The 20487-nt window shown below is 36.6% G+C and overlaps 1 protein-coding gene across 4 annotated transcripts in view; it reads left to right on the top strand.

Moving 5' to 3' along the window:
• The window catches only part of DCAF10 (DDB1 and CUL4 associated factor 10), a 52128-nt gene that overhangs the window by 2632 nt on the left and 29009 nt on the right, over window positions 1-20487 (top strand). For all 4 annotated transcript variants that reach the window (XM_036330321.1, XM_036330320.1, XM_036330319.1 and 1 more), the window contains exon 2: window positions 10406-10519. In XM_036330321.1, the coding sequence (XP_036186214.1) occupies window positions 10406-10519 (114 nt within the window). The remainder of the gene's footprint in view (window positions 1-10405; window positions 10520-20487) is intronic.

Here is a 20487-nt window from a genome sequence, read left to right as displayed (position 1 = left end):
TGTAAAAGGTGGTCAGATACTCTGATACAGAAAACAAAATAATTCAGTGATCTTTAATTATCCAGTTGATATATACTTATTGTAGAAAACCTAGGCAATAAATGAACAAAAAGAAGCTAAACAAAATTTATGATCCCAGAGATTAATTGGCTATCCAAGGAAATTTTTTCTTTGTATATGTTTATTTTAATATAAACATGGGATCATGCTGTTTTGTAGCCTGCTTTTATTTTCATACAATATACTGTGAATTACCTTTGTTAATAAATCTATTTCTAAAACATTAAATTTTTTCATTAGTTTCAATAAAACCTCTGTAAACAAATATTTTAGATTTATGTCCTTATAAATCCCTGAAATGAATGAAAGGTTATGAAGATTTTGGATGCCTATTATTAAATTGTTCCCTGTGAATATTGTACCAATTCTCAATTCTGTCAGACACATATGAAAGTGCCTGCCTCCCCATACCCTTGCCCACATTGCATATTGGTATTCTTTTTCATCTGTGTCAAAGTGATAAGTGAAAATAGTTGTGCTTTAAGTTTTTTTAAAAATATATTTTATTGATTTTTTACAGAGAGGAAGGGAGAGAGATAGAGAGTTAGAAACATCAATGAGAGAGAAACATCGATCAGCTGCCTCCTGCACCCTCCTACTGGGGATGTGCCCGTACATGCCCTTGACCGGAATCGAACCCGGGACCCTTCAGTCTGCAGGCTGACGCTCTATCCACTGAGCCAAACCAGTCAGGGCTGCTTTAAGTTTTTAGTCTTTTACTACATCTACTAACATCCCAGATTTTATAGGACTTAAGTAATTTTTAGAAAAAAGGTGACATAGCTGTGTTAAATGAGATAAAAATTTCTCATATCCTTCAGTTGTGTATGAATTGAATCAGCTTAGTGGGCACCCTACTACTATCACAAAGACTTCTCAGTACAGAAAAGGAAAGGTGACACTGAAGGTAAGAATTACAATTATAAATTTAATAGGGACTGGATTAGAAAAAATGTGACACCAAAAATAAATGAAAGATACATGGATTAGGAGATAATCTCTATAGAAGTCCAAAAATTTTAAACAATAGCCATATTGTCAAAATATGTGTGTTACCTCCTAAGATGATATTTTGAAAAAGAAAATTGGTAATGTTAATAGATTAGATAGGTAATATTATGTGGGACTTTCTCAAGCAATTCCTCTATGACAGTGATGGTGAACTTTTTGAGCTCGGCATGTCGGCATTTTGAAAAACCCTAACTTAACTCTGGTGCCGTGTCACATATTTGCAACCATAGTAAAACAAAGATTTATATTTTTGATATTTATTTTATATACTTAAATGCCATTTAACAAAGAAAAATCAACCAAAAAAATGAGTTTGTGTGTCACCTCTGACACGCGTGTCATAAGTTCGCCATCACTGCTCTATGAGAATAAAGTAGGCACTGCTGAAGAGAGAATCAGTGTATTGGAAAATAGAAGTGAAGAAATTACCCAGAATGTAAATGAGAGACACGGAGATTGAAAATACTAAGAAGGTTTAGTAACTTGATGAATAGAAAGAAAAGGCATACCATATATTTGAAGAAAATGAAATAGATAATGAGGCAAAAACCTATTTGAAGAGATAATAGCTGAGAACTTTCTAGAATTGAAAAAAAAGCACTAAGCCATGATTTAAGAAGCCCTTCACTCCTCCCTAGATATATAGTGAAACCTCATGACAACAAATATAAAATCTTAAAAGCTAGAGATCAAAAGACCTTCAAAGAAGTAGCTATGAAGGCAATTAGTCAAGAATAATCGTGTAGTCCGGCCCACATGGCTCAGTGGTTGAGCGTTCATCTCTGAACCAGGAGATCACGGTTCAATTCCTGGTTCTGGCACATACCTGGATTGTGGGCTTTATCCCCAGTAAGGTGCATATAAGAGGGAGCCAATCAATGATTCTCTCTCATCATTGATGTTTCTATCTCTCCCTTTTTGAAATCAATAAAATAAAAATAATATTTTTTACAAAAGGAAGAATAATAGTGTAAATCAGAGGACAATGGTGATTATTTTTAGTATGCTGGAAAAGAAACCTGCCAATTTACATGCCTTTATCCAGCAAAGATAGGTTCTTTGTTCTTGGCAAGAACAAAGATGAAATAAATACCTGTTTACACAAGCAAAGATGAGTGAGTTTGCCACCACACCTTCAATAATGGAATTCTAAGTTCAGAGAGAAGAAAATGTTTTCAAATGGAAGGTCTGAGATGGTAGAAGGAATGAAGAACAAAGAAAATGGGAAATATATATGCAAACTAATTTTGTCTTTTTTTTTTTTTTTTAAATATATTTTATTGATTTTTTACAGAGAGGAGGGGAGAGAGATAGAGAGTTAGAAACATCGATGAAAGAGAAACATCGATCAGCTGCCTCCTGCACATCTCCTACTGGGGATGTGCCCGCAACCCAGGTACATGCCCTTGACCGGAACCGAACCTGGGACCTTTCAGTCCGCAGGCCGACGCTCTATCCAGTGAGCCAAACCGGTTTCGGCTAATTTTGTCTTTTGAGATTAACAAAGATGGAACGAAAATAGAAGACAGCAGTAGCATATAAATTATGAAGGATGTTTTAAATTCCTTGTTTTTTTGAGAGAATTATGATATATTAACTTTAGGCTTTAATCCATTTAATATGCACATTCATATTTGCAAGATAACCACCGAAAAGAGAAGAAAGAATATATTATTTCTAGACTAGTAGAAGAAAAATATGGAATAAAAAATTTCCAAAAGAAGGTAAGAAAGGGAAAGAAAAAATAGAAAAGTTGTAATAAATAAAAAGCACAAAGAATGACTAAAAATAAACCTATATATTACTAATTATAATAAATATAGAAGTACTAAATGTTCATAAAAATAGAGAAAGATTATTCAAACACATTTGAAGCAAAGAAAGTTGGTGGTCTATATTAATGTCATACAAAATAGGCTTTAAGGGGAAAAAATTCTAGAAATATAAGATCACTTCATATTAAAACTCAGTTCACCTGGAAGATAAAGCAGTTCTGAACTTGAATTATTATTTTAGATCTAAAATATAGACATTAAAAATTGTTAACTTCAAGGAGAAAACAAACTAACTGGGGAAAGATTTTCACACACATCACAGTATACTTCAGTTAATCAGACAAATACAAACATAAGATGGATACAGAAGATACAGACAACACTAGTTAAAATATTGCTCTAAAGGGCATATGTAGAATGGTGCATTCAGACCAGTACACATTGGTTCAGCTGCACCAGTTAAAATAGTGATAGATGACCATAGTAGTTGAATAGTTACTGCTCCAAGCCCATTGAGTGCCCTCCTAATGTTTCAGCACTTTCCACGGAACCTCCCAGAATAACCCTTTATGTATAGTAACTAAAGAGTTCAGAACTGGCACAGTAAGCTGCCAGCAAACGTCTCACAGCAAACACTCATTGATCAAGAGAATGCCCAAATATACAATTAGCATTCATTCTAATTGCTCCTCACCCCTCCACACAAAACAAATCTATAGGCAAGTGCCCAGTGACTATTTGGCTTCTCTTAGTGTGGGGCTGCCTGCCTTTATCAAGCACTTTCCCATTTTCATATGGTCTTTTGTGAACTGCATCCTCTGGGGAGAAATGAAGAGAGCAGTCAAATGAGAGTAATAATACTACTTCAGGTACTATCCAAGCATATTAACTCTTGGCATAGTGTGTACTTCTATGGCAGGATAAAATCTATAACAGGAATGAGACCTAAGGGAATGGCTTATGGGTAAATGACTCCTGGGATGCAGATCCCTAATTTTATCATTCCTATTGAATTTCACCATTATTTAGTGAGATAAATTTGCCAAAACTCACTGAATGCCAGCCCACCATGGGTATTAATAACACTCATTTTACTAATGAAAATGACTGCCAACATAACTCTTCTCTGTACCAGAAACATTTAGTTGAGGGAACTGAGAAGCAAAAAGATTATCATATACAAAGGATTTCTACCCTGACTCCTGCTCATAACTGCCATATATTACCTGTCATCTGAGCTGAGGGATTAGATTTGATACACTTAAATATGATATCTCAATAAATTACTTTTGTCACTTAGTTTTTAATATGAATACATATTGAATATAGAAAATTAACAGCAAGCATTATAAGGACTAAAAAATTAATACACTATTACTTCAGCAAAAGTTAAAAAGGATGTACAATTCTGTTAATGTTAATAGTGATTTTTTTTTTACTTATCAAGACTACAAGTTACGTAATGACTACCTATTTAGTGGGGAAATTCTTGGAGGGGCTTTATGCAATTTTCTATGTCCATGGTTCAGGCAAGGGCATCTGCATCAAACAAGATTGTGGCTACAATTTCCAAATATTAATAAATGATTGGAAGTTACTAGAATAATTTGTTGAATAATTTGAGTTACAACTAATATCACTTGGCAAGCATTTTTATAATCTATAGGATTATTAAAATATTTTTAATTTTACTCATATGTTAATTTATATTACTAATAAATGTTTAACTTTTTAAAATATCATGCTTGACTATATGTTACAATTACTTCATGCTTGGTTTTTTTTAAACACATAAAGGAAATTCATAAAATTTCCACTTTTAAGGCCACATATTTCAAAAGATTATCTTAGAGTACAGTTTTTCTAGTACAATGTAATTGCTATAAATTAATAAAATAACTATTAAAAAGCTCCTGTGTTTTCAAGTTAAGAAACATTTATAAATAACTCATGGACCAAAGGAAAAAATAACAGTGGAAATTAAAACTAAATGATAATGGAAGTACCACATGTCTCAAAACTTGTAGGGTTATATGTAAGTAAAATAGTATGTCAGGGAAAATTAATGAGCTAAGTATCCATCTCAAGAAAAAGAATAGTTATCTGCAAATAATAGCAAAGTAAATCTAAAGAAAGGAGAAGGAAGGAAATTCAGTAACAAAATAGAATTAGTGAAAATTTATTTTGATTTTATTTTTGAGAGAGAGAAAGTGAAAAACATCTATTTGTTCCACTTATTTATGCATTCATTGGTTGATTCTTATATGTGTCCTGACCAGGGATTGAACCCGAAACCTTGGCGTATCGGACGACGCTCTAACCAATTGAGCTACCCAGCCAGGGTGAATTAGTGAAATTTTAAAATTCCATAGCAGTACCCAATTGAGAGAAAAATGTGTCTTTGAAAAGATAAAATTGAAAAACACTCATTGATCAAGAGACTGCCCAAATAAATATACAATGTTAAGAATGAGCCCTAGCTGGTTTGCCTCAGTGGATAGAGCGTCAGTCTTTGGATGGAAGGGTCCTGGGTTTGAGTCCAGTCAAGGGCACTTGCCCAGGTTGCAGGCTCAATCCCCAGTAGGGGGTGTGCAAGAGGCAGCCAATCAATGATTCCCTCTCATCATTGATGTTTCTATTTCTCCCTCTCCCTTCTTCTCTGAATTCAATAAATATATATATATATATATATTTTTTAAAAAGAATAAAAGGTGTGTGGGGGGGGGCATGACTTCAGATGCAAAAGGTAGAGATTGTAGTTTTCCAGAAGTAGCAAAGTAGATGATTTGGACCAACGCTCTGAGAATAATTTTAAAGGCTAGAAAAAATATAAATATTTAATGTAAGATATAAAAACCTTATTTGGAAGGCTTTGGAAAATTGAAACAATGAGGAAATTGCAGGACCAAGAGCTGCAAAAGGAGGGAAGCCAGAGATGTGAGCTCACCATTTTAGTCAAATAAATCTAGCACTATGGTAGAAATGAAAAGTTGATTTGACATTAGAAAATAAATTAATGTAAATCACTACATTAACATCTTAAAGGAAAAATATAACGAGAGAATTTCAATTAATGTTGGAAAGTGTTTTATATAGTTTAACATATTTTAATGAAAAAGAAACTTAGCAAATTTGTTGTAGAAGAGAACTTCCTTAATCTAAATAATAGGAATTTGGTAGCTTCAATGACAAAAAACTACAGAATACTTAATGATGAAATGGGGAATATATTCTTGAAGATTGGAAGGAACAAGACGAGTGGCTGCTATATTAACATTTCTATTCAACATTGTACTGAAAGTCCTAGCCAGTACCACGAAGGAAAAAAAGGTAATAAAAAGAAAAAAACAATTGTTTGTAGATGATATTATTGACAAAGAAAAACTAAAATACCTACAGATAAAGTATTAAAATAGCAATATTGATAGATATTTTAATAATCAGTTGCATTTTTGTACACCAGCAACAAAGCACAATTTTAAAAAGAACATTGTAAAAAGCATAAAAAAATGTCAAGTACCCAGGAGTAAATGTAACAAAAGACAGGCACAGCTCATATGGAGAATATCCATGGTAAAGGTAGATATACCATGTTCATAGATTGAAAGACAACATATTGTAAACGTCAATTCAGTGCAAACTTTTTGATAGAGGTATAATCCAATGAAAACCATCTGGATTTGTGTGTATGCATGTGTACATAACTTAAGTTGATTCTAAATGTATAAGGATATTCAAAGTCCAAGAATTACTAAGATATTCTTGCTAAGAAAATCTTGAATATGTTGAAAAGTATGCATATTACTAATGGAATAATACAATACTGTGTGATATAACTTTTACTGAATTAATTTTTAAAGTCAATGCATCCCAATAAAAATACCAATACGATGTCTGAGTAGGACCTGACATGCTATATCTAAAATTCACTTGGAAGAGAAAGCATAATATTAGCCCCTTGAAAAATGTTTATAAAGCAATGAGGGTATCTTATCTTGCCATATATCAAAAATACTTTTAGAAATTAAAATAGTGTGGTGATGTTGCATAGAATACAACATCCTATCTAATAAAAGAGAAACATGGTAATTGGCGTACGACCGCTGCTACCCTTCCCATGGGCTAATCAGTGAGATATGCAAATTAACTGCCAGCCAAGATGGCGGCCGGCAGCCAGGCAGCTTGAAACTAACATGAGGCTTGCTTGCTTCAGTGACGGAGGACTCCAACGCTCCCCTTCAAGGCAGGCGGGGATCTGAGCCTGCAATTTGAACATTGTAACAAATATAGAAGCTAAACAAAACCCCAGAAACCAGCTTTCAGCGAGCCGGGATCTCAGAGCTGGAGTTGATACAGAGTTTCGATTATAGAACCTAAACAAACCAGATACCTACTTTCAGCAGCTGAGGCCTCAGAGCTGGAGCCAAGCCTCAGAGCTAAAGCTGGCCCAGAATAAAAAAGAAAAAAGGAGCAGTTGGGAGCTTCAGTCCCAGCCTGAAAACAGCCTTCAGCCCCTCACCCAGACTGGCCACGCACCCCAGTGGGGACCCCCATCCTGAAGGGTGTGTGACCAGCTGCAAACAACCATCATCCCCTCATCCAGGCTGGCCAGGCACCCCAGTGGGGACCCCCCACCCTGATCCAGGACACCCTTCAGGGCAAACCAGCCAGCCCCCACCCATGCACCAGGCCTTTATTCTATATAGTAAAAGGGTAATATGCCTCCCAGCACCGGGATCAGCGTGACAGGGGACAGCGGCCAAACCCCCTGATTGCCCTGCGGCTCTGTGTGACAGGGGGCAGGGCCACAACCTCCCTATCGGCCCTGCTCTGTTCCTGACAGGGGAAAGCGCCCCAACCCCCTGATCGGCCCTGCTCTGTGCCTGATAGGGGGGAGCTCCCCAACCCCCTGATCGCCCTGTGGCTCTGTGTGTGACGGTGCGGCGCCCCAACACCCCCACCCCACGGGCCCTACTCTGTGTGTGACGGGGTAGAGCCATAACCTCCCCATCAGCCCTGCCCTGAGTGTGAGAGTGGCGGCGCCCCAACCCCCTGATCAGCCCTGCTCTGTGGGTGATAGAGGGCAGCCCCCCAACCCCCCACCCCACAGGCCCTGCTCTGTGTGTGATGGGGTAGAGCCATAACCTCCCCATTGGCCCTGCCCTGAGTGTGACAGTGGCGGTGCCCCAACCCCCTGATCAGCCCTGCTCTGTGGGTGATAGAGGGCGGCGTCCCAACCCCCTGATCCGCCCTGCTCTGTGCGTGACGGGGGAGCTCCCCAACCCCCTGATCGGCCCTGCTCTGTGCGTGACGGGGTGGTGCCGCAACCTCCCCATCGACTTTGCCTTGAGTGTGACGGGGCGGTGCCCCAACCCCCCAATTGGCCCTACCCTGAGCGTGACTGAGGGTGGCATCGCAACATCCCAATCCGCCCTGCTCTGTGCATGACAGGGGGCGGCGCCCCAACTCCCCAATCAGCCCTGCTCTGAGACCGACCAGGGGCTGCACCTAGGGATTGGGCCTGCCCTCTGCCACCCGGGAGCAGGCCTAAGCCAGCAGGTCGTTATCTCCCGAGGGGTCCCAGACTGCGAGAGGGCACAGGCCGGGCTAAGGGACCCCCCCTCCCCCTGAGTGCACAAATTTTTGTGCACTGGGCCTCTAGTAGAGTATAAAAACAAAACTTAGATATGTTAATGATGGCATTTCAAACCAATGGGAAAATGTAGGCTTTGATATGGGGACAAAGTATATACACATTTGTTTTGTTAATCCTCACCTCAGGATATTTTTCCATTGATTTTTAGAGTGAAAGGGCGGGGGAGAGACAGAAAGAGAGAAACATCAATGTGAGAGAGACACATAGATTGGTTGCCTCCCACACAAGCCTGGACCAGGGTGGGAGTACATGCCTGCAACCGAGCGAAAGTACGTGCCCTTGACCAGAATTGAACCCAGGACCCTTCAGTCTGCGGGCCAACGCCCTATCCACTGAGCCAAGGATGATATATATTTTTTAAAGGTTACAACTCATGCCATGTACAAAAATATATTATAATTGGATTAAAACAAAATAATGTTTTATAGATCTCTTATTTACAATGTTTAAGGTTAAGACTCAGAATCGTTGATTCATTTACTTTTTTTTTTTTTTTTAAAGAAGTCATTTATTTATTTATTTTGTTGTTAATCCTCACCTTAGGATACTTTTTCCATTGATTTTTAGGGAGACTAGAAGAGAGGGAAAGAGAAACATCGATGCGAGAGAAACACATTGATTGGTTGCCTCCTGCATGAGCCCCAACCAGGGCCCCGGGTGGGGAGGAGCCTGCAACCTAGGCATGTGCCCCTGACCAGAATTGAACCCTCCGGTCCACAGGCCAACACTCTATCCACTGAGCCAAACCAGCCAGGGCCGATTCATTTACCTTATGCTAGGAGGAAAGTCCATTCCATGACTCTTCTGACTAACAAAAAGAAATGGCTGTTTATACATCATCTAATAGATGTTAATTTGAATACTTACTCATGATGATCAATTAGCACAAAAATCCATCAGATATAGTAAATATTTGAAGTCCACTTATCTCAAAAAATGGTGTTTATGCAGATTACTAAATATGGGAAAAGTTTGAATTTTTCCCTCTCCAACTTTATCTAAAAAGCTTTTTCTGAATACAAAAGTTTGACTATTTGATATTCTATCTTATGCACTTTCAGCTTAAGTGTACAAAATTCCACTTGTTATTGGAACTATAAATTGGGAAGACCTGTAGTTTCAAAGACTTGGGATTTCATTTGCTAGATCTGAATCTGAAAGAGCAGTGCCCACAAAAAACTAGACTTAACCAAAATCAATAAAATACAATGGATTTTCAGAAATCAAAATGGGGCTTGTAAAAGGTTTATGAAAATATAACTTTATAATAGGGAAGGGTTTTGAAAATAGAGACAATATTAAAAAAAAATAAGGAAAAGATGAATATATCTAACCAATAGGATATATATTTTTTCAGTGCTTTTTAATACTGATAAATACATAATTTTGTATAAGATTTTTCCTCTAAGTTGCCTCATCTATACATGTTTTTCTGCAACCAGCTTTTCTCATTTAAAAATATGTTTTGGAGTTCTTTCATATCATATCCATATAAAACTATGCCTTTCTTTTAAAAATCAGTCATCCTTCTTTCATATACATTTAGGTTTCTTTTAATTTCTCCTTGCAATGAAGCATATATACTTTGTATTTATGAATGATTATGTCTCTAGATTAAATACTCAGAAAAAAATTGCTGAGTCAAAAGATATGCACATTTAAAACTTTGATAGATACTGTTACTCCCCAAACATAAACTACCAGTTTGTATTCCATTACAATGTATGAAGGACCATTTCCTACTAGTGTTAATAGTGGATATCATCAATATTTTAAATATTTCCTACTAACATGGGCAAAAAGAAGTTATTCACTTATAGTGTGCATAATTACAAATAAGTAAGTATTAATAACCAGAGAATACTAGAAAACTAAACAAAAGAAATGTGTCATTTGCTTTCAGATCAGTGCTGACGGTTGCTTGTGAACAGACTGAAGTTCTGCTTTTTGACCCTATATCATCAAAGCACATAAAAACACTTTCTGAAGCCCATGAAGACTGTGTAAATAATATCAGGTTAGTATTATAGTGAAAAAGTGAACTTTAATATTGTGACCCAAAATACTCTTGTTTTGGAAGTTCGTGAAAATGTGTAATGCTTTTGTACAGCAGTGGTAGAGATACATATTTGTGAATTGTGAATCTTATCCCTTGTGAAACTGATTCCTTTAATTACAAAACTTATTAACTATTTTGGATTAGAATCTTTCTGAAATGCATTTTTTACTTCCACATGATTTTCTTTTTCTCTTCGTATATTAGGATCATAATTATGAACCTCAGCCAGTATTATAATAGTCTTGTAATGCCTTTAGGCTATGGCAGTACTGTTACTTAGCCTGTCTCACCACCAGCCCCCAAATTCAAAGTATTGAGAGAAAAAGCACATATGCACAGAGAACTTCTTTAAAGCATTGTTGGAAGCTTCTTAAATTCTCAGTAATGTGGGAAATAGATAACAGTTTGGTGGATTAATATGCAGTCATTAAAATGATGGTCCCAAAGACTACATATCAACATAGATAAGTGCTTGGGATAATATAGATTAAAATCATGATGTAAACTGTACAAATGTGACATGATGCAGAAGAAAAAAGATTAGAAGGAAATACTTTAAAATGCTAGCAGTGGATGAGTTAGAATGTATGGATTATGAGTAATTTTATAAACTTTATGTAGATATTATATTATTTTTTAAATTATTACTTTTAATTTAAAAAAAAGAACTGTTGAAATTACTTCTAGTCAAGATGACCTACTGAGTTTTAATGTAACACTGATGTTCCAAACACATAGAACAAAAGATTAAGTAGCACAAAAGATATATCCAGGCTGTGAAACAATAAACATCTTTGTGGGCCAGAAATTGAACACAGACACAAAATTGCTACAAGTGTTTAAACCATAAGCCCACTGGGTTTGTCTGGCATTGACATGCAGTCGTTTGGCTCCTGTCAGGAATCAAAAGTGCTAAAAGTGCTTCATGTGAGGCAGAAACCAGAACTACTACATGAAGCCAGGGGTTTTGTTGTAATGTATATCCCATTTGTGAAAGGCTGAAAAAAGGAAAAAGCTATTAACTACCGGGGCTATAGTTTTAGTTGATAAAGACACAGACTCATGACCAGAAATTGATGAAGCCATTACTGAGTCAGTGGTTGAATAGATGTGATAGCTCCAATATCATCATGAAACTGCAGGCCTTAATATCATTATAAGGTCTAGTTGTCGATTAGGGGTCTAGTAATCCAAGTGGGGCCAACTATAAAACCATTAAATAGGTAGAGAGAAAAAACAAAAAAACAACCTTTTACTACTCAAAATGTGCCTACAACCCAAATCGCAAAACTCATGAAGACATCTAATATTAATACCATACCAAAATCAGCGACTAACACAGGCATTTTCTCTGGATGAAATTAATTTATGGAGTAGTCCAACAAAGACTTTATTTTTAAAAATAAATTATTTTATTTATTTTTATTTTTTTTGACTAGGTTATACATGCACGTGGTACAAAATTCAAAGGTACAAAAGGGTAAACAGTGAAAAGTAAGTCTACCTCCCACCTCTGTCCCCTAGCCACCCAGTTCCCCTCCCCAGAGGCAACCACTATTACCAATTTATTGCTATCTTTTCTGAGATAGTTTGTCCATATATAAGCATATACACACACACATACACTTTTATATAAATGGTAGCATTCTATACATACTATTATGTACCTTGGCTTTTTCACTTCAAAACATATTTAGAAATCATTCCATATTAGTATCCATGGGATGATATTATTTTTAACGGCTGCATAGTATTCCGTTGATTAGAAGAAACTTTAAATCATTTTTAGGATGCTCAAAGAAATAAGTTAAGGGGTACTTTCTATTTTAAGGGAGCTCAAAAATTATGAAACAGAATAAATGAAACAAGAGCAGATTAATGTGGAAATGAACCAATTAGAATTCTTTGTAGTTGGTATGTAAAACTCAGTAGATGGGATAAATATACCCTTTATACCATTGGTGATAGAATTAATGGGTTGGAAAATAGTACTAAAAATTTCATACAGAACACAGAAAAAAGATACAAATATGAAAGAATAGTTAAAAGATATACAGGATTAATTGAAAGACTCCAATAAATGTATAAGAATTACAAAGAAAGAAGATGCAGGGATTGGTGGAGAACTAATTTTTGAAGACAGAGGGGCACAGAGACAAAGAATTCTTAGCATTCAAGAGGGACCTGAGTCCTTTCATCAAGAGTAAAATCTAGAATGTCAAGTAGGTTAAAGAAAAAAAAAATCCACATCTAGATAGGTTGTGGTGAAACTAGAATATCAAAGATAAAGAGAGCATCGTAAAAGTCACCAAAGTTAGAAGCCAGATAACCTACAGAGGTATGATAAACTAACAGAAAGTTTCTCATCAGCAACAATTGATGCTAGAAGGAAATGGAATATCTTAAAAAATACTAAAGCAATACCATGTTATATCCAGGTAAACTGTTATTTTAGAGTGAAGAATTTTAATTAGATGAAACGATAAGTGTTATTAATTATTAATAGAAAGATAATTAGGGGTTTTTGGGGGTGCATTTAAAACAAAATTAAAGTTCTAGAGTAGCACTATCCAATAAAATTGTAATTCTGGTCACATAAGTAATTTTCTAGTTGCATTAAAAAAGGAATATTTAAAATTAAATTTTAATAATACATTTTAGATAACCCAGTATGTCTAAACTATTATTTCAGCATGTAATCAGTATAAAATATATTGTATATTTAGGGTACATCTATTTCAGACTGGCTACATATCAAGGACTCAAAAGCCACATGTGGCTAATGGCTACCAAATTGAATAATGTAGTTCTAGAGAGTAACAGAAAACAGGTTGTATGTATAGGAGGGGTTTTGTTTAGTGGGAAGATATACTATGATAAGGTCTCTGTCATGTTCAGGAGGAGATAGAAAAATAAAGTAAATTCAGAACAACGTATCATTAAATACATATGATGAAAAACTAAAAGTAACTAAAGTAATAGAAGTACAGTTTACAGTTTCCAAACCAGCAGGAGAGGGGAAAAGGGAATATTGAAGACAGGAAAGCTTAAAAAAGTGATGATAATAATAATAATAAATAATGATAAAGCAAAGGAAATATAAATAGAAAAAAGAAGTAGAAATAGTTCCAAATATATGTATAGTTCACAGTAGGTATAAATGGATTGATCTTTATTAAAAGACACAGAGACCTACCAATTTGAATGAAAAACAAAATCATTTATATATTCTCTATAGAAATACCAAAAATAAGACTGCCCAGAAATGGAAAAAGAAAACTGATGTAGGTTATTATTGGACAGATGGAATACCAAAGTCTTTAATAAAAAATGCAACAGTACATATTAAGAAAAGGAAAAATCCATCAGGAAGATATATATAATCATAAACTTGTATGCAACTTGAAGTATAAAAACCAAAGATGGAACAATAAGGAATTCTAAATCTATTAGAGGCCCGGTGCACAGATTCATGCACCGGTGGGGTCCCTTGGCCTGGCCTGCAGGGATCGGGCCGAAACCAGCTCTCTGACATCTCCCGAGGGGTTCCGGATTGTGAGAGGGTGGTTCTCAGATGACGCACCCTGGAATTGGGTTCCCTCCTCTCAGGTTCTAGATGCATCACCCAGGAACTGCAGCTGCCAAGCTGTATTGGGCATCTGCCTCCTGGTGGTCAGTGCGCGTCATAGCTACTGACCAGTCAGCTGGTCGCTTTAGGCTTTTATATAGTATATATAGATAGTCATAGTGAGATATTTTACTACTAGGATCCCTTGGCCTGGCCTGCGCCCTCTCACAATCTGGTACCCCCCGGGAGATGTCAGAGGCCTGCTGCACGTATTCATCTGTGCACCGGCCCTCTAGCATGCATATAAGATCTTTGGTTAATCTCTCCCCGCCTGCCCCCGTCCCTCTGAGATTCATCAATCTGTTCCATGTTTCCATGCCTGTGCATTGAGCATCTGGCCCCTGGTGGTCAGTGTGTGTCATAGCTACTGGTCGAATGGTCACTTAGGCTTTTATATATATAGATAGTTGCATCCAAAACTAGTAAATTAAGCAGATAAAAATGAGGCTATAAAAGATAAACTAGAAACGCTGGGTAAAATTTTAACTATTGTCTGGCTGGCATGTCTCGGTGGTTGAGTGCCAACCTGTGAACCAGGAGGTCACGGTTCGATTCCAAGTCAGGGTCATGCGGGTTGCAGGCTCAATCCCCAGTGTGGGTGAGGGCGTGCAGTAGGCAACTGAGCAATGATTCTCTCTCATCATTGATGTTTCTATCTCTCCTCCTTTCCTCTCTGAAATCAATTATAAATATATTTTTAAAAATTTAAATATAGCCCTAACCGGTTTGGCTCAGTGGATAGAGCATGGGCCTGCGGACTCAAGGGTCCCAAGTTCGATTCTGGTCAAGGGCATGTACCTTGGTTGCAGCACATCCCCAGTGGGGAGTGTGCAAGAGGCAGCTGATCGATGTTTCTCTCTCATCGATGTTTCTAACTCTCTATCCCTCTCCCTTCCTCTCTGTAAAAAAATCAATAAAATATATTTTTTTAAAAATTTAAAATATATATATTTAATCCTCTTTAATTCTCACTTGAGGATTTTTTTAAATTGATTTTTTAGAGATAGGAAGGGGAAGAGAAAGAGAAAGAGAAACATCAATGTGAGAGAGAAGCATGGATCCGTTGTCTCCCACACTCACCCGACTAAGAATTGAACCCACAACCGAAGGATTTGTATGCATGCATATAGGCATCACCAATGGACACGGGGCACTGGGGGGTAGGGGAGGCCAGTGGAATGTCAAGGGGGTGGGAAGGAAACATATGTAATACTCTTGGTAATACTTTAAGCAATAAAAAAAAAAAAAAGAATCGAACCCACAACTTAATATGTGCCCTGATCAGGAATTATACCTGCAACCTTTTGGTGTACAGGATGATGTTCCAACCAACTGAGCCACTGGGCCAGAGCAAAATAAATAAATAAATAAATAAATATTAAAAAAAATATATATATATAAAATATATTTTATTGATTTTTTTTTTTTACAGAGAGGAGGGGAGAGGGATAGAGAGTTAGAAACATCAGTGAGAGAGAAACATCGATCAGCCGTCTTCTGCACACCCCCTGCTGGGGATGTGCCCGCAACCAAGGTACATGCCCTTGACTGGAATTGAAACTGGGACCCTTGAGTCCGCAGGCCAACACTCTATCTATCCACTGAGCCAAACCAGCTAGGGCTAAATATATATATTTTTAATGTACAGTTGAGCTGATAAGAAAGAAAGGAATCCTAGGGCCAAAAATGAAGTTGAAGCAGGAATACGAGGAAGTAAATAGGTATTCAAGATGTCTTTTACCATGGAGGCTTTAGCAAAATGCTGGTGACCTTGAGCTTCTATTTTAACATTTATGAGGAGTACAGAGGACAGGAGAATAATTCTGTCAGTTGAAGCTGAGGAGTCTAGTAGAAAACTCTGCAGAAGGGTGGGACTTGAAAGGGTTATACTTTAGCAAAAATAGTGATCTAGAAATAAATCACATTGTTCATCTAAACCAGTGATGGTGAACCTATGACACGCGTGTCAGAGGTGACACGCAACTCATTTTTTTGGTTGATTTTTCTTTGTTAAATGGCATTTAAATATATAAAATAAATATCAAAAATATAAGTCTTTGTTTTACTATGGTTGCAAATATCAAAAAATTTCTATATGTGACACAGCACCAGAGTTTAGCTGACACACCAAGCTCAAAAGGTTCGCCATCACTGATCTAAACTGTGGCATTGGGTAGAGAGGTGTCAGAAAATCTGGATTTCTAACCACAAGCCAGCCTTCATGCATGTGTGGGGCCTAAATTCACACTACCATGTGGTCCAAAAATAAATGCAAATATTCTCTGGAGGAGAGAACTCAATATCATAAAGAAGTCATTTCTTCCCAAATTAATCTATAAATTTAGTGCAGTTTTAATAAAAATATCAAGTTTTTATAACTTTATTTTAAAATTCATATTGAACAGCAAAGGCCAAGAATATCTGAGACTGTTTTGAAGAAGACTTAAGATGGTAGGAGTACTCACCTCTCCAGATATCAAACATAGTCTTAGGACAGGGATAGATTAAGTGACTAATGGAACGAAATAGTGTTTCCAGATATTTAACATATGACAGCAGGGACATTATAAATCACTGTGGGGGTGGGAGGATGGAAAACAGAGAACTGGTTATGTATATGAAAAAATAAAATAAAATTAGATTTTTATCTCATACCATAACTAAAAGTTACTGCCAGTTAGATTAAAGACCTAATTATAGAAGAAAACCTTTAAAGCGTTAGAAGAAATATAGAATATATTCATACTCTAAGTATAAGAAAGGATTTTTTTAAATACACAAAATCCATAAACCATTAAGGATTAAAAGTTCAACTGCATTAAAATTTAAAACTTCCTTATAACCAAAGACATAAGAATGTGAGAAGACAAGCTATAGGCTAGTGGGAGAAGATGTTTTTAATGCACGTAACTAAAAAATGGCTAAGTATCCAGAATATATAAGACAATTATTCTGGAACAAAATTGACAGAGAATCGCATAAGAGAAACTAAAATAAGCAATAAATATGGGAAGATTTTCAAGCTTACTAGTTGCCATGGAAATGCAAATTAAAATAGCAGTGAAGAAATACCAAAGATGTTGAGAAATAGAAACTCTTAGATATTATTGATGGAGTATAAATTGGTAAAATTACTTTGAAGAGCAATTTTGCAACATCAGGTAAAATTGAAAATCAATTTTTAAAAATAAGTTATAGCACATGTGAGAGCAAGGAGATAGGTTAAGAAGGTTCATTATAGCATTATTAGTATTAGAAGTTGGAAATAAATCTGCAAGAGGAAGGTCAACTCTGGTATACTTATACAATGGAATACTATACATCCGTTAAAACGAAAAGAATCAGCATGTGAGATACATGTCAGAAATTTGAGGTTGAGCCAGAAAAGCAACTGTAGAATGAGCTGTATGTACAGTGTGATACCATTTATATAAAGTTTGAAAATATACAGACACAAGCTTGATAAGGGCATGTATTTCTCTGTTTGTTCTCTGCTTTATCCCCAGCACCTAGAACTATGCCTAGCTCATAGTGGGTGCTCATTAAGTATTTAAAGAATAGCATGCAAAACAATATTATCAATTGTTTATAGCTACATACTTATGAATTCATGGTATTAAAAATTGTGTGGGGAGTAACAACAAATTTTGGATAGTGGTTCCCTCTGGAGAGGGAGGGAGGGGAATGGGTTTGGGGAGGGATATACAGGGTACTTCAACTGTGTTTGTAATGTTTTTAAAAATCTGAATGATACAAAATGTTAAAATTTGATAAAGCTGGGTGGTGAGTATCACAGGTGTTTGTTATATTCTTCATACATTTCTCTATGTTTCTAATATTTCACAATTTAAAATTTTATTACCTCAAAAAGAAAAGACGTATACCAAGTTGTTTGCCCCTACTCAAAATGGCTCTGACTAATCTGCTATTAGAATTTGTGTTCCTTATTAACATGAGCTCTCATTTGCTGCTATCAATGTGCCTGCCCTAGTACCCCACACCTACAAATTTGAATTTGCCTCTTATCTGTTGGTTAGAAAAAAACAGATTTTGAAGCTTTTTTTAGAGGTAATATAACTTTAGAGTTTTGAGTAAGGATTTGGGAAGTCGTTGGCATGAGCGTAAGTGTGTATTACTTAATACTAACTTCCATTTTTTGAGTGCTTACTATGTGCCAAACCTTTTGTGAAGTACTTTTCATACATAATATGTTTAATTCTCATGGTATCCTGATGTGAGACAGATATTGTACCCATTTTAAGGAATGAAGAAACTGCAACCCAGATAAAGAGACTTGCCCAAGGTATATAATATACACTGAGTGGCCAGATTATTATGACCACCTAACATTTGTAGGCAAATTAGCTATAATTTCGCGCTGAAGTTGCTAGAGGGTCAGACCATTATAAATAGGGAAGCAAGTTGTTTACCACGAGAGTAGAAGTGATTTTTTTCTGAAGATATGGGTAAACAACCCTATTTAACAGCCTTTGAATGTGGTATACACACACACACACACACACACACACACACACACACACACACACAGCCAGATTATTATGACCACCCAATCAGTACTTCGTTGGGCCACCTTTTGCCTTCAGTACTGCGGCGATTCTTCTTGGTGTTGACACCATGAGATGTTGAAAGGTGATGCTAGGAATCTGACACCATGCCTGATGAATAGCACTGTCCAGTTCTGTGAAATTTGATGGCCTGATGAATAGCACTGTCCAGTTCTGTGAAATTTGATGGTTGTGGAACCAGCTGCCAGATGGCTCTTTTAACTTCGTCCCACAAATGCTCAATTGGATTGAGATCTGGTGATTGTGGGGGCCACCTAAGCAAGGTAAAGTCTCCCTCATGTTCCTGAAACCACTTCTGCACAATACAAGCACCGTGGCATGGCGCATTGTCTTGTTGGAAGAAGCCATCTCCATTGGGATATGCCATCAACACGATAGGATGAACTTGATCAGCAACAATACATAGGTATGTTGTGTTATTCAGACGTTGTTCCACACGAATTAAAGGGCCCACATCATGCCAGGAAAACATGCCCCAAACCATAATAACTGCCCCCACCAGCTTGAAGGGTTGTACTCATGCATGTGGGGTGCATGCTTTCATGCTGTTTCTGCCAAATTCTCACTCTGCCATCTGCATGATGCAACTGGAAACGTGATTCATTGGACCACATGACTTTTTTCCAATGCTCGACTGTCCAATCCTTGTGTTCCTGTGCAAATTGGAGACGTTTTATCTTGATAACTGCAGACAGCAAAGGTGTTCGAACAGGCCTTTGCCTTCCATATCCCATACCATACAGTGTACGGCTAATTTGCCTACAAATGTTAGGTGGTCATAATAATCTGGCCACTCAGTGTGTGTGTGTGTGTGTGTGTGTATCTCCCACGTTCAAAGGCTGTTAAATCGTGTTGTTTACCCATATCTTCAGAAAAAAATCACTTCTGTCATGGTAAACAACCTGCTTCCCTATTTATAGTGGTCTGGCCCTCTAGCAACTTCAGCGTGAAATTATAGCTAATTTGCCTACAAACATCAGTGGTCATCATAATCTGGCCACTCAGTGAGTGGTAAAGCTGGAATTCATATTCAGTTCCATTAGACCTATACTATTCAGAGATGAGGGCATGCACATACTTAGTAATGTCTTCTAGTTTATTTTGTAGTTTTGAGGTTTGCTTATAAATAAAAAAGTTGATAATTGTAGAGAGCATTTTCTGTTGCTTCATATTTAGGGGAAGTATGTAATTTAAATTCTTAAGCCCCTTGTGTAGGCTTCCTTGTAATTCATGAGGACTCTGGATGTAGATTTATAAGTCCACTTAATAATCAGGTTCCCCCAATTATGTGGTTACAGGGGGAACTGAGGTTATCATAAGAATATTTACTTCATGATATAGCAGTTAAAAAACTAGCACCCATTTAAATATGCCAGAATCTACTTTTCTCTCCCATTGTCTGTTGGTCTTTTCCTGATTGTTATATTTCAAACAATATACTATAATTCAGTGCTTATCTCTGGGAACATGAAATTTCTTATCTTGCAAAGGATGTAGAATTTCACAAAACCCTGAGAGTGATGTTTACTAGTAGAATTGATTACATATAAAATCATTGGAAAATGAGGATTTGATCGAGTTAAACTAGTTATCAATTAGAGAAAAGAAAATAACAGAAATGATGACATGATAGGTACTTTGAAAAATTATGTATCTCACATGACTAAGGAAAGGCCCTTGGGAAAAGTGATAAAGCCCTTGAATATTATACA

The sequence above is a fragment of the Myotis myotis genome, unplaced genomic scaffold (genome assembly GCF_014108235.1).
Source record: "Myotis myotis isolate mMyoMyo1 unplaced genomic scaffold, mMyoMyo1.p scaffold_m19_p_12, whole genome shotgun sequence".
Classification (NCBI taxonomy): Eukaryota; Metazoa; Chordata; class Mammalia; order Chiroptera; family Vespertilionidae; genus Myotis; species Myotis myotis.
The sequence above is the reverse complement of the archived record's forward strand: the minus strand, read 5'-3'. Positions and strand labels throughout refer to the sequence as shown.